This window comes from Acomys minous (assembly GCF_964271855.1).
Source record: "Acomys minous genome assembly, chromosome: 5".
Lineage (NCBI taxonomy): Eukaryota > Metazoa > Chordata > Mammalia > Rodentia > Muridae > Acomys > Acomys minous.
The window spans coordinates 102,203,691-102,219,264 of NC_140494.1; the positions used below are offsets into that span (position 1 = coordinate 102,203,691).

At 47.8% G+C, this 15,574-nt stretch overlaps 1 protein-coding gene across 1 annotated transcript in view; it reads right to left on the reverse strand.

Moving 5' to 3' along the window:
• TECTA (tectorin alpha) overlaps positions 1–15,574 on the reverse strand; it is a 74,134-nt gene that overhangs the window by 47,592 nt on the left and 10,968 nt on the right. Inside the window, exons 6-9 of the mRNA XM_084783806.1 lie at positions 12,339–12,476; positions 11,822–11,987; positions 8,033–8,445; positions 1,620–2,190 (exon numbers count right to left, since the gene is read on the reverse strand). Of these exons, the coding sequence (XP_084639932.1) occupies positions 1,620–2,190; positions 8,033–8,445; positions 11,822–11,987; positions 12,339–12,476 (1,288 nt within the window). The remainder of the gene's footprint in view (positions 1–1,619; positions 2,191–8,032; positions 8,446–11,821; positions 11,988–12,338; positions 12,477–15,574) is intronic.

The window sequence follows — 15,574 nt, forward strand, 5'->3', positions numbered from 1 at the left end:
GGTTGTCTGTCTTTACTACATTTGGGCCTACTCCTCAATAGAGAGTTATTATTTAGCCATCCACAGTCACGAAGGACATGTTTTCAAATCCTCTGTCAGGGACATAGGAAATGCCTTGATTTTAAAGAGGATGGCCCATTCTTAGAAGGAAATAAAACTTTCAGGAGAAATGAAAATTGTACCCGTTAGAGGAGCAATTTGAAGACATGAAATTTCCAACAAGAAGGCACTTAAAACATCTGAGTGTGACCGAAGCAGACTGTGAAAATGAATTCCTGGGACATTAAAAATGAGAAAGAAGCCGAGTGATCTGCAGAGACGATGTGCCTGTCCCTCTGGGAGGCTGGCTGCGAGCTAGCTGCCTTCCGACAGTCTTCCGTACCTCAGAAGCTTGCTTCTCTTTATTTAAGAGTGTTCAAGTGTGCATAAATGTTTGAGTCTAGTTGATTCCAGGAGGCATAAGCCTAGTAAACCAGCTCTGAATTAAATATAATTCATGAGAGAGAGAGAGAGAGAGAGAGAGAGAGAGAGAGAGAGAGAGAGAGAGAGAAGGCGAGAACCACTAGGAAAAATATACAACCGTTATTCATAAAAATTTAGTTGGGCAATTTGTATGCTCTTGGATCATATAAGGCTCAAAGTGAAGCCATATTCAACTTGAATGTAAATTATGAGATGGCTGCTCTGGGTATAATAGAAGCTGGTCAGTCAGTCAGTCACACTGCAAGAAAGATACACTGTCTCCTTGCGTGTGACCAAAGTGCTGAGATTGAATCTGACACATGATGATTTATGTGAGTCCAACCCACTCTGGCGGAGGGGAGCTCCATCTGGCCTTGGAACTCAGAGAAACTTTTAAATCTCACCTCCACAGCCTCTCAAAGGCATGGGCAGCAACTGTCTATTTACTCATGTGGAGCAGTAAGGCAACAAGCTGTTATTGTGCTTCTACATAAGAAGGAAAGGGAAGATGTCAATAGGACAGTGGGCTGGAAGGAAACAGACAGCTAAGCAGCATGGAAAACCTTCATCCAGAAGCCTGTTGTCAAAGAACCTAGATACTCCCACAAGTTGGGGTGTTTCCTAACCACTCCTAGCTAGGCAAGAAAAGGGCTTCCTCATTGACAGTCTATACTCCCTGTGCGCAGCCCTTTCTCTGAACAGATCAGATGCGATGCATCAGGACAAATGGTACAAACGCTAAAGGTCCCTGAGGTGGGGACCAAAGCTAAGGAACTAAAGGAGCCTCCACCTAGGAGGGAAGCCGTTCCCTGGTGCAGACCCTGTCCCCTAGGCTAGCATCCGTATGTCCTCAACAACCATGGAAGTACTCTACCTCTGGGCTGCCATCCCTAGTTAGGGGTTTCCTCTAGTCATGTGTTTACTGTCACTCATATCCTGTCTCTAGACGCCTTATGTTCATCGATGGCATTCTTGCCTCCTGGTTATGACAGGGCAAGGTAAAGATCTCTTCATAGTTCGTTCTGTATAATTTGTGATATTTCAATACTACTCTTACTCTTGGACCATGATTCTTAACTGGGTCTGGAGTAAGCCTGAAATCCTATCCCTGCCCCTGGCACAAGAGACACCTTTCATAGGATGGCATGCCAGCTTACCACACCCAGTCTGGATTCTCCAGTCTCCGATTGGGATGCCCAGGGCTTGGCACACCAAGGCGTAGGCCTGAATGGCTTGGCAGAGGAGTGTGCCGTTGTCCCTCACACTGCATAGGTCATACACACAGCTGTGCACGAAAGCCGTGGCATCCACGACAGTGCCACACTCCCACAGGGGGCCGTCGGTCTTGTTGAGGAAGCCGCAGTAGTCAGAACCAAAGTAGAGGGCCTCGGTGGCAGCATCACACTGGGTACAATTGTCCACACAGCCAGAGCCACACTTCCAGTCAGCATGGTAGACACGCCAGCTCTCTCCCAGGTCCAGCACTGACATGGCGGGCCTGCCATCTGGGCGGAGGAAGTCATCCAGTGGGTTTTTATTGTAGTTCCCACAGAGCCCACAGGTGGAGTTTATGTAAGAGCCTGGGATGGAAATGGAGGCGTAGTGCTGGCCGTCAAACGTCACTAAGAGCCCAAAATCTGTTTCCACGGCAGTAGACATGCCACTCTGGTAGATTTTCACCGCCCCCAACTCTAAGGTGACGGGCAAAGAAGTCACTAGGTCATTAACCTGGCAACAGTAACAGTAAAAGGCAGGTGAGCAAGTGGCCATGCATGTGCTCCAGCACAGGTTGGCAAGGGACAGCAGAGCAACCATTTAGGAGAGAATGGTCACCCCAGGTCTCCAGGCTTCCATAAGTTTACCTTTTACTATGGCTAATGTCTAGGTAACAGTGGGTTGTGGGCCAGAGGGCACTAGGCATTTGAGTCCAATAGTTCTGACAGTTCTAGTGCCAAGGTGCATGCCTCTGGGGACTGGCTGGCTGGCACTCGTTCTCGCCTGGCTCTAGGCTTACTTCAGGCTTTTTGTTTCTATGAAGAACCATTAAGTCTGAGCTATCACACATTTTCCTTGACCCCTTCTCCGCCCTTGGTAACCACTGACCCTCCGGCCAGTTGAAACACACCTGTACCAACTTTGGTATGCTGTTGATCTTGGAGGCCACCCTAGGCCTCCTTACTCTAAGCCTGCTGGACTGTGACTACCTTATTCCTGGACTACATTATCCAATCACTCAAGACCAATAAATCTGAATACTTGCTAAGTCCCAAGCACTATGCCAGGATTTGAGAAGTAGAGGGTTAAAGAAGCCATATTCATCCTTGTTCCTCAAGGAGCTCTCAGCCTACTGAAGAAGAGGAACACAAACAGATATTTATAGTAGTCAATTTTAAATATGAATCAACGGATACAATGGGAGAACCAAGTGAACACTTAGCCCAGCCTCAGGGACTCATCTAAGGTTTTTAGAGGCAGTTAAATCTGACTCGAGTGTTTAAAGATAAATTCAAGTTGCCAGAGAAAGGCGCCAGGGTGAGCAGAGAATTCCAGGACAAGAGAGTAAAGGCAGGGGATTAGAGGTAACTGTGTGGGACCAGGGCAGTCATGTGATATTCAGGATTTCCAAGGGAACCAGAGATGAAGCTGAAGACACAAGCCAACTCCTGGGGCTTCTCTGGTGTCAAGCAATGTTCCACAAGTTGAGGGTTACCAACAGGTGTACTGGTCAAAATCCCCTTTCTTATGGACCCTGGGGTTGACCCAGTGAGACTGAGCACTAGCCAAACAAAGGCACTCAACATCTGTTAGTGTGTGAGTAAAGATTATGGACCCCAATGCTCAGAAAGACTGCTCCTTGGGAGCAGCTCATGAGAAGGTGACATTTGAGAGAGGAAGAAGCCTTGGGCTGAAGGATTACAGGGAGGGATCTGCAGGCCATAAGGTGGGGACGCTTCTGGGGTGCTGCAGACATCAAGGTCTCCATGTGGCTGAGCTGAACCAGCAAGAGAGCGTAGTGGTAGCTGCTAGCAGGTAGCATAGCAACCAGAACAGGACAGAACTTTGGCTTTAGCTCTGAGCAAAGTGTTGAGCCAAGAGGGCATTTAAAGCAAAGGAGCCACAGGAGCTGACTTCCGCTTTGAAAGAACCGCTCTGGCTCCCATGTTGAGAACAGACCCTGAAGGGCCTTTAAGGCACGTTAAAAACAAGACAGCACAAAAAGAGCTGAATTTCTACTCAATAAGGAGACAGCCCCCTCACCCCAAGGGTTGTAGACAAAGAAATAACACAGGCAGATTTGCATTTCAGGAAACTCATCCCCCAACGCCCCCATCCTACCCACCCACCCACCACCACCACCACCACCACCACCACCACCACCACCCACCCACCCACCCCTCCTCCCACTGGAAGGAAGTACTTGCTGAACTAAGTCAAGATGAGACACAAGGAACCCAGACAGGCAGCTGCTACCAGGGCTCAAGAGAAGCTAGGGGTAAAAGCTAAAGCCAGACACAAAGTGGGAGGGCCGAGCTGTGCAGCCCACTCAGCTGTCCCTCACAGTCTCTCCTGTGGTTGAATAAGAACCCAGGAAGAGTCAAGAGCAAATCTCAAGACGTCCCGAGAACGTGAACAGGTGGCGTGAAATGCTTCTAGCGGAATCGAGCTTTATCTCCCCACCCCACTGTGCTTAGCTTCTGAAGATGCTCACGGGCAAAAGCTGCAGTGAGATGATAAGTCCGGTCAGAGTCCTCGGGGGGGGGGGGGGGGAGGGGAGGGGGGGGAGGGGCTTGGCTTTAAATGCACATCAACTCTCAGGGCTCACCTAGACCCTTACTTGTCTCTGGCACGTAGAAGGACAGGAATCACACCTTCCCTGTAGTCATTACATTCTGAGTTGGAAATGATAGGCTCTCGAGGTTTCCTGACATGGATTCTCTGAGACTGGAAGCAGATCCTCTGCAGAATGAACCCTTAATGGTCTACTCACACTATTAAGGCTTTGACTAATCTGTGCCTAGTTAAGACTCTAACGCCTTCTGCTTATTGCTCAGCTTCAAAGCCACTACTGCCTTCTTTAGATGTTTGTCATAGCAGCGCCCCCACTCCTGGTAGCTTGTTTGAGCTGCAATAAATATTTACAAAGCACAGAATATTCAAGAAGCCGGGAAATCCAAGATAGGAATGGCCACAGAACAGTGATTGTAAGTGCTGGCCTTCTGGTTCATTCACGTGATAGAAAGGGCAAATTGGCTTTCTCTGGCCTTTGATAGGGCACTGGTCCTATTCATGAGGGTTCTTCTCTCATCACCCAATTATTTCCCCCACATTCCATCTTCTAGCAGCATCCAGAATGGATTAATAGAACAGCAACACGTTCTATTGTTGGGCAGGGTGTAACCCTTCAGACTGTATAGCAATGGTGGAAGCCTGAACAGGCCCGAGAAAGGAACTGTCCCATGCTTAGAAATGGAGAAACCAAAGAGTTGGGTCCTTTGCCTCTAACTCTCAGGTAGGGTTGAGGCAACAGGGGTGCAGAAAGCCATTCCGTAAGGAAGGTCATCCCGCCAGAGTACTGGGCAATCACCCCCCTGTCCGCGTTGAGGTGTGGAAAAGCAAATCTTCTCCAAGATTGGTATAAATGTCAGATTCTAAGCCCATCGCTTGCTGGAGGCTTCTTTCCCTCTCACCTAAGTTCCTGCTCCTGGCAAGGAGACAGAGTCATCTGTGCCTCAGAAGAAGCCACGAGACTCCGGATTGTGCTGCAGTCCTTGCACCCCGTTCTCGTTCTCTGCTCTCATTCCACTCTGGCCGACACCACTACAGGTGCCCGTAAGTTAATTTGGAGAGCTTTTCTCCCAGCAGAAGCGTACACGGCACTTTCTTTATTCTTGCCACGGGAGTATGCTCCCCTAAGGCTCAAAGTAGGCACCTCCTGCAGCACAGTAACCTTGACCCGAGATTTATTGCTTCGCTCCCACCTTTGATTCCCTAGCAACAGGCAAGCCGCTCGGCTTTTCCTTCCCCTTGTGTTCTAGGTGTTGTCCTTGTCATCGGGCCTCTCCCCCAGGATGTGTACAGGTGCAGGGTGGTGGGAGAGAAGAGGTCCTGGAAGTGACACTATGCAGCCAGCGTGTGCTGTCTGCTTGCGGCGTGCCAGGCCCTGTGCTGAGTTGAGGCCCCTCTGTCTGTTCCGTTTAATGTTCATGAGACCTTAGGCTCTTTTCCATGTTCTCCTTGCTTTTCCTGAGGATGGAGCTGGTGACAGAAGCCTGCTGAGGGCCAAAGTCACCTTCTCCTCCCCCCTCCCCCCCCCACTGAGTCCAGCTGCCTGTACCAGCTAAGAGTGAAGGCAACCAAGTCCAGGCTGTAGCCTGGGTGCCTAATCTAGGGGGTACAACTGTTTCCACTATCCAGACAAAGGAAATAAAGCTAAAGCTAGAATCCACTCTGATGACAGTGGCAGGCACAGGTACTCGGTAGATCCCATCCCAGAGTCAGAGATCTCCATCCTCTGTGGACTGGAGAGCCTGCACATCTCCCTGAGGTACCCTAAACCATTCAGGTTTCTGTAGGAGAGGAATCAGAAAACCTGTACTCACTAGGAGATATTTGCTAGGCAAGGATGCTTAGTTATGCTGGCTTTCTTTGAGCCTCATTAGCATACGAACTCAGATTGTTTATTTCATCATTTGAGAATGAGGTCCGTGGAGAAAACCCTCACTGAAAGAATGCTGCCGCTAACCTAACACCTGGAGGCAGGGCTCCAGAAAGGGAACCTGTGGTTTGCAAAGACACAACTTGGGCCATTTCAGGCTTGGCACAATATGGCTAGGAAGTTAGCTGCTTCCCAGGAGTCGTGGGCTCCTTCCTGTTTGCTGGGCCTCTCCTTGGCTGTCCCCACGTCACCCTGGGTGCTAGGGCTCTGCGTCCGGCTAGCCTTGTGTAGCAGGGGTATTCAGAGGCACTGGAAACCATTTGGCAAAAGGAAAAGGACGCTGTTGTTAGCTTGCAGTTGGAGTCATATAACCTTTTCTTTTTGAAGCATTTATATTCACATCCACATCTCCCTGTCGCTACAGAAAATTGAGGAATCCATGCCCTATGCCTGTCTAGTGGAACAGAGCCATGCAAAATTAGCAGAGCTGCTGGGCCTGAAAGAGACGACAGTGTCCTTTCTTTCATTAAAAAAGAAAAAAGTCTGAGCATGAGAAAAGAAAAAGAATTTTAATCAAAATGGAAAGTAGGGATGAAGCATGATGCTTTCTTTTCAACTACTGGTATCAGAAACACTTTTTTGTTTTTTTTCCCACAACACAGGCGAGTTGGGAAAGCTGGTGAAACAAATTAACTGGAAATGTATCTATCCACAAGAATAAAGATGACGCTTGATGGCACTATATAAATTTACAGTGGAAAAACTCCAAACTTCTGTACAAGAATCCTTTGCTGATATATGAACCCGTCCCTAGAGAGGCTAACCAAATAACAGGCAAATTGGCATTTAACCATGGTCATAGCTCACTTTTCTAATTAGAAAGCTGATGAACTGCACATACTTGGGAAGGGCAGCACCAGAAGAAGTGGAATTAGTTCCCTGGTTTTGCCTTTTGTTGGACATGCGACAGCAATTAAAACTACAACACATTTTTATATTAGTTCCAGTTGGTACTCTATTTAATGACCATGCACCAAGATTAAGAACTGCATAGGATACAGCAATCACCCCTTGTGGTCTCCAAGTTAGGGTTCCTTGATTAAATCTATGGTTACAGCAAGGTCTTCATTAACATTAGGAAGATTGAGGCCTCCACCAATTGAGTAATTGCTAGTAGCTTCTGGGTTTCCCTCTTTAGTCACTGCCCCCTGTAATGGAATCATTTACATATGCTAAACAGGCCCGCTGAGACTTGTGTTCTTCTCTGTCAGTGTGGGCAGGAGTTGGGGGTTTCTGCAGAGGGGCATTTGGGTAAAGCTTTCGTGGGATCTTTCCATACAGGACTCACTAAGGACATCAGGAAAGTCGCTCCAGAGTGATGCCTATAGTGACATCAGTCAAGATGGAAGTTTCTCTGTGAATGAAACAAGAGCTATTGGGCTAGCAGGACAGAGGCTGAGATGGGTTGAGGATGGGCCCAAAGCTATACTGTACTAGGGTTAGGTCCTCTGGGGCTTGCACTGTAGCCGGGGCATGACCATATGACCTTAATTATTGCAAACCAAGTCTATGAGAAACTAAGCTTGTTGTCCTGTTATTGTGACGTCAGAGAGACACATACATGTATGTATGAGCACATGTGTACAAAGTTAAGCACGTGTCCACCAGTGAAGGAACTAGGAATATGAATATGCCTTTTCAAAAAAAAAATTACAGTTTTACTATGAGGCTTTTGCACAAATAAACTTTGGCTTATTTTAAAGTGTCTTCCAAGCAGGAAGCGCATCTAACTGTTTGGCACTATAGAAAGACAAACAACAAAACAGTAGCTGATAAAGGGAGGTTTTTTTTTCCTCCCAGGCTGAAGCCCCTCCGGCCCCTCCGTGTCTCCGTGATGTTTGGAAGGAGTCTTACCTTGACTTTTCCATAGCTTCCTTTAGGAATAAGAATCTTGTAGCCGTTGACCTCGACAGAGAGCTCCTTCACCCATGAGACGGCAGAACCCCCTCGGTGCTCATTCTTGGCCTCCACACTGAAGAAGGGGAGGCTGGAGGTTTGTAGACACTGTCGGGCCAACAGGTAAGCACAAGAGCCTTGGAAGTGGAAGAGGAAGCCGTCGAAGGTGTGGTAGTGTGGTTCCCCAAACACTACACAGGTGCTGGTCTCCACCGGGCTGCAGTAGAAGAAGCGGCCCTTGGCCTCGCACACCTCGTAGGGGCTACAGGAGGCCTCCTGACAGTAGATCTCATTGTTGAAATCCAGACAGCGGCACTTGATGGTACAGTTCAGGTCATCCCAGAACACCTCCCCTCGTCGAAGGAACTGTCCTGGGAATAAGGACATCAGAGCCAACACTTACTGAGTACTTCCCCCTCCGTGTCAGGTACTAGGATAAACGCTTTGCTTTGATCATGCCTTCTCATCCCACTTGTGAACCCACTTAGGTAGGGATTACCCACTGCCGACCTCATTTGACAACTGGGGAAACTGAGGCCTAATAGTAGTTGAATAATTCATTCAACGTCGCTCAGCCAACTTCGCCAAGATTCCAGGCTGAGTGGGTCTGACTCCCGTGTGAGCTGCTGGCATTGTCAGCTCCCCAGCTGGTGAGCAAGCCCACATTCAAGCAGACACATTGCCTTTATCTGTGGGAAAAAGTCTCTGACAGGCAGGAGCCTCTTCCTTTTCAAGAATATGAGCAAGGGCATTCCAAAAGCAGACCCGGCTGGTAGCCACAGACTGCAGCAATCAGTTGTTTATTTGCTGATTTGTTCATTTAATCAACAGTCTGTGCAGCACGTAGCCAGGAAGGTCAACCCCACAAATCAGGAGGCACACATGAATCCTGGCTCCCTGGAACTATTCTAGAAAGACTGGCCTCTTCTGTGCTACTTTCAAAAGTTCATAAATCCTACAGCTGCTGCCTAGGCTGAACGCAAACCTTTGCAAGTTGCCTTCCTTCCAGGCCCTGCCCAAGTCTGGTACTCCTCTCTTTATTTTCTGCAGAGAACTTTCTAGTCTGGTCTAGGTTAGCAGGAACACCAGGTCATCGAGGAGAATGGTTTTAAGACATGTTAATTTTTTTAATACATATTCACTTTCATTTATTTGACAGACATTTAATCTTTAAAATCAATTCCCTAAATAAATTATCTAACACACACACACACACACACACACACACACACACACACACACACACACACACACTCCTGAATATCTTGCAAGTTGTACAAGCCTAGCAGAAGACAAGGGTACCTTAGGAACAGCTCTTTCTATATTTGTGCACCGAGAATGTGTATAAATAAGCAATTATGCCTCCTACCTGTTGAGATCTGTACCTAAAAGGAGATAACAGACATATCCGTATTCCCAGTAGGCTGTATGCATGAGCCCTTAAAACGAGCCCTAAGTCCTCCAACACTTCGGCGCTAGCTCAAGGTTGCATATATTCGAAGAGCATCTTACTTAGTATCATTTCCAGTCTCTGTATTTCCAGGCTTCCAATAAATGAGAGCAAAATGTCTCTGAATAGAGGAGGTTTGGACCAAAAGGTAGATGCCCTGTGACAATTTTGTTTGCGAAATGATGATTTAATAGGGCCAGCTCTATGGAACCGGAGCCCTTGCTTTAATCCAGGCCAAACCCCGATCTCGTTAGATTGACAGACATCCAGAGGCTCACAAAAATGCACAAATACTATGTGGATATTGAATTTGTTCTGCATATGAAATCCAAACACATAACTCCAAGGGGAAGAGAAGGCAGCGAGGTGAGAGCATTGCACACCGCTGGCATCGGGCCACCCCCATAGCTCTGCCAGCCAGTGTTGTCCATCAACAGTGTTCATTCCCAGGGCTCAGGTGAGAGGTTGCCACTGAGAACTCAGGCTCAGGCAAGTCTCTGCACTCAGCAGCCCTTGAATGAAAAATAAGAAGGGTTGGGGAGAGAGTCTGGGACATCTTAGGCCCTCGTAAAGCGTAAGAGATGAGGAGACAAGGAGACAGACTCCCACGCAGATGACAAGTAGTGTTGTGTTGACCCTCCCCCAAGGGAAAAGGGACCATCTCAGAAGTCACGGGGGCGGGCTTCAGGACTAGATCCCTTTGCATGCAGTTGAATAGCACTGCCTTGCTATTTCAGCATGCAGGACTTCACAGAGTCCACAAGGCAAAGATGCCCAGGCAGGTCATCTTCAAATATGACCTTGCCTTAGGGCAAAGTCAAAGGTTAGGCAATCAGTGGGAAAGAACAGAGGATATGGGGACTTCAGACCAGATGAAACTGGCTTTTCTCTATATTGAACATTGAAGCTGAGTCAAGAGATATGTCTGGCAGCATAATATACAGACCATGCTTCCTACCCAAGGAGGAGAGATCTCCTTATTACAATGCAAAAGGTTCTTACAGATCGCCAATCACGCTGTCCAACACTTCCCCCTGTACCGTGTGCATTAAATGCGCTGTGTTATGTCACCATGACCCTCTGCCTATTTCTTCTACCATAGCCCTATCATGAGCAATTATAATACCTACCAAAAGCTCTGCTATCTGAGGAGAAACAGGGGCTCAACGGGTCTCTTACGTTGTCCTTTCGAAAGATAAGCTGGGTGGACAGGCGGCTTGGTGAATTAGTGGGTAGACAGATGGAGGCGTGTGAATAGATGGCTTGGTAGGAAGAATAACACATGATTGGGGCATGGGTGGATAGGGAAACTAGTGACTAGAAGGGTAGCTGGAGATGGGGCAGCTGGAGCCCGGGCAGTTCGATGGGTGAGTCACTAGGCAAGTGGCTGGAGAGGCGGATGGATGAGAGGGTAGCGGAGATGGCTGGGTGGCTGGGTGAACCTAAACAGACAAATGTTTTTTTGCTTCTTGTTGCTGTAGCCTCTATTTATACATGCAGAGATATTAACAGAGATCCTGTTTTCTGGATACCTTTGAATGCATAGGAGTCAGGAATCAATACACCGGGGATGCTCCTGTGAGAACTCCAGGGCTCACACACATCTGAAGAGATTTGGTACTTGAGAAAAGACACCCCATACGGAGGCCAATGTAAAAGGAACTCACTGAGAAGCCTTCAGATGGACCTAGGGTGGCTTTGATTCCCCCAAATTCCTTCATGTCTTTCTACCTCTGAGAATATTTTAGAAACACCCCCCGGAAACTCTGCTGCGTTTTCTTTCTCCCGGTACTAGAAGCAGCTGATTTACCATTACAGGGACTTGGCGACACTCCAGTTCACCCACTCTTGTGGATGTACAAAGTGCAGATGGCAGAGCAAGAGTAAAGATGAGGAGAGAATCTTAAAGGGGGGTGGGGGAGGGGGAACGATGGACGACAACAACAACAACAACAAAAATAGCGTGAGACAGGAGGGCTCCCTTCTGTCCATCTGGCTGAGAAATCACTCAAGGCCCCGCTTTGCTTTTGGAGGTATTCCAAACTGGTAGCTGCCTGCACACCACAGGCAAGGGCTCGGAAGTGTACCACATGTAGCGTTGCTCCCAGGGTGATGAATGTGTGTGCTAAAATTACCTTGATCTCCATCACGCAGCTGAGAGATGTCAAAAGAGTAAGGCATCAGAAATGAGTCTGCCCTATGGCTGGAAAGCTCGCCTGTCAATCTAAGGGACCCCTCCACCCCCTACCCACACATGCCCATCAGAGAAAAGAGGAGAAAGCTTTTTTTTTTTTTACCTCTAGAGGTGCAGCCATTGGCTGGGTCAATTTCTTTCCCGTCAACTTTAAATGCCCAGCGTCCTGGAACGTTGACATTTGTGGTCTCTTGAATATTTACAATCTCAGGGGTTCTTGAACCCGGAAGGCTGAAGAAATTTGTGAGGTTTCCACCATTAAATCCCGCCTAGAGCACAAAAATGGAAGCGGAGGGGGGACTTTTGAGCAGTCATCTCTAATTAGTTAGCCGACCCAACTACTTTACTTTAAGGCTCCATCACACCTGGAAAGAAAAGATTACTTTTTTCCTGGACCCCATAAAGCCACATTCAAGGTGTGAGAGGCCTGCCTAGTTCACCCCATACCCAGAGTAAGATATCATTGTTGGACAAGGCTAGCCCCCTCAGTGCACTTACAAGATCAGACTGGTGTTTCTAGGGCAGGGCTATAAATAGAGCTCTGTCCACAATGCTGAGCGAAGCAGGCAAGGGATGCAGCAACTTAAATCTACAAGAGGAAGATACAGAGAACCTCTTACCTGTGCCATCACACCTCCAAGGCCTGTCAGAGGGTCTCCACCACTCGCTGTCCCAGTGGTCCAGTTGATTTCATAGTAATTAAAGAGTGTGAAAGTGTAGGAACCATCAGACACTAGCACGGCCTGGAAAGTGTTCACCTGCAAAATGTGCAGAGAGAGCTCATGACTCGTGTTCGTAGGAGCTCATCACCCCAGTGGTGGCTTCCCTCACCTGTCCCCCACCCCCACCCCCACCCCCGCAACAACTGCTATGTACCCCCCAACCACCAAACAGCTCCGAACTGCACGGCAGCCTAGCCCTCACGCTGTGCCTCCTCTCAAAATTTGTTCTCTCCTCCAGTGCAAAAAAGCAAGATGTGTAGGGCTGTGCATCCAAATGAGAAATTGCCTGAGATAAAGCTGGAGTCTGACTCAGGGCCCCTACCTCCTCCATCTCTCCTGGACCAAAACATAAGATTCCCGGGCTCCATCTGAGCATGCGATGACCCGAGAGCACCTATAGATGGCAGCATGAGAATAAACTATAGGAAAGAGTCAGGCCAGGGACCTGAGCACAGCAGAGTAGGCAGGGCAGGGCAGGGCAGGGAAGGGGCGGGGTGGATGCGGGGGAGGGGGGAGGGCGGAGGGGGCACAGTGAACAGGAAGCTCCATTAAAGCTGTCCTCTGGAGCTGGCCCTCTCTGTTCCTGGAAAACGTCACTATAGTCTGCACGAGATGTCTCCCCCCTTCCCCTCCCCCCTTTAAGATGAAAGTTAGGGAAGTGGTTTTTAAGAAGCACTTTCTGGAAAGAACTTGTTCCTCTAATTGAGCATTTATGCATTACTTTGTGTCTGTAAAGTCCTCGGTGCTGAGCTGTAACTCAGACCGAAACTAAGATGGGCAATGGTTTGGGTTCATTCCATTTAGAGCTAAGCAACTAAGGACTAAGTGAAATGAGCTGCTGGCAATCCAGCCGCGCGACAGGGTTGTGGACTGCTGGGACTGCAGCCAGACAGAGCACGCAGGCCACCTCTCAGGGCTCGGTCACTCCGTGCTGGCTTCATCTTAACCTTTTTAAGAGGACAGAGCTGTTATAGAAACCCTTGTAGATGGCTCTCAGATACAAACTGCAGCCAGCCTCAGCTGTTACTAGTTCCCTTTCCCAATCCCCACCCTTGGACCTGTGTTTTCAGGACATGAACATAGGATTAAAAGCAGCGGCTATGCCCCTTCTCTGCCCCAGACTCTTCCCCAGCTGTCTGAGAGCATCCCAGTTAACGTTCTGTAGAAGAGAGGAGGAAGACCCACATTCCTATCCTGTGTAATCAGACTGGGGTGGAGGATCTTGGAAACCCATTCTAGACAGTCCCAGGGAGCAGCACCTTGCTAGTAAAGAAAAGCCCTTTTTTTGTGTGTGTGAAACAGAGCCTTTTCCTCCGGCCCTGTGCCTGCCACAGCTGATGGCGTTTATGATAGAGTTGGCTAGGTATATGGCTTCGCTCTCTGGGCCCGTTCAACAAAAGGGGAAAGTGGGACACAGAGATGAATGATCAATAAACTCAAGGTTTCTACACGATCACTAGTGGGGCCAGATTCAAAGGATAGGTGCAAAGTCAAGGTCACACAAGGCTTGAAGCTGGGCCCTTTTCATATGAGGGTTCCCCTTCAGAACCGAATTTCTACCAACCTTATGTTGGAAATACCTCTGGCTCAAGCAAATCTTGAGAGCAACTTTCAAAATCACTTCATCACTTCTTACCAACCAGTCACGCCCAAGCGAACTGTATCTCACACACACACACACACACACACTCAGCCCTCACCTGCTCCTGCTTACACACTCATCCCTATGTACATATAGTTTCCTAATACTCCTTTTAAGACCTTTTTAGATCTGTTTTTCCACAACCGTACTTTTTTTTTTTTTTTAAGGAATTCAGAGAGCTTCTTATGACACTGCCTGGAGGAAGCAGCTGAAGACAGTTTAGGAGCCAGCCTATAGAGTTCAGTGGAGCCTTTGCCCTGACTTTTAGGGGGCTTGAACCCATATTGTTGTTACCTTGGAACACAGCACTTGGGGACATTTTGTGGGGATTAGGAAATAATAGCTGGCTCCAAGGCACATAGTTAAAAGTTCGGTAAACACTGGTTCTCCTTAAACACATCCACTTCCTCTCTACTTGGGCTTCCATGACACTTTCTTTTCTTAAGATCCCTCTAGAGGCATGCTTAGTGGACCTGGTGATTGGTGGTCTGGGGTAGAATAGGTGGGCCCGCTTCAAAGGCAGGGATAGATGAACACTTTGCTGTTCTACAGAACCCATCATCTTTCCCCCTCCAGGAGCTCAAAGCCCTTCAAGGTTTCATCACTCATCCTCACAGAGAGAGATCTCACCTGCTTTAGAAACTCACTACAAACTACAAAGCAGAAAGTACCTAAATTATCTTGAAATTTTTACAGCCCGTAGAGGTTTTTGTGTGTGGGGGTGGGGGATGGTGGTCAGCATTTGATGGTCATTTCTTCTCTCCCCTACCCCTTCACTGGCACTAAAATTTATTGATTGCTGCCACCCGGCATCCTCACGCTGTAAGATATGAGGCTTAAAGGACATAAAACATCACCCGAGGAGGCTTTAGTGATCCATAACGTGACAGAGTGAAACGTATGTTTCTTTGAGGTTATTTCTAGCCAATGCATCTGCTGCTTAAACATGTGTCTTTCTTTTCTGCAGGACCTCTTAGCAATAAAGTGCTTTGAGCTGCTCTAGACAGACAATGCTGAAACACACAGTCATGGCATCCCAGCTATGGCGTGCAAGACCAGCACTTTTTAACCTCTCTCTGCTACACAGGAGTTTCGTTTCCACCCGTAAACAGTCAGCTCATTGCCAGGAAAACAGATGGGATTAGAAATAACCCTAAGCAAGGAGAGAGTGGATCCTTTAAGTGTCTTTGCTTACTAGGAAACTTCAGTTGAAGATGCATGTGATTGCAATTTCAAAAATCTCCACTACAGTAGTCATCCAAACAAGCTGAATGCATTCATGGAAACTGGGGTTTTGTCCCTTTAGGCAAAAAGTTGATTACCTCTATGATATTACCAGAGATAATCTTTTTTTATTTGACTTTTATTTGACGGCTCATTTGGGATTTCAGAGCAGATGTTGAAACTTTACTCAGGAATTACTTTAACTGCCCACTCTAATTAACATCAAATATGAATCATTTCAGCCCTAGTCACAATAAAAAAAAAAAAA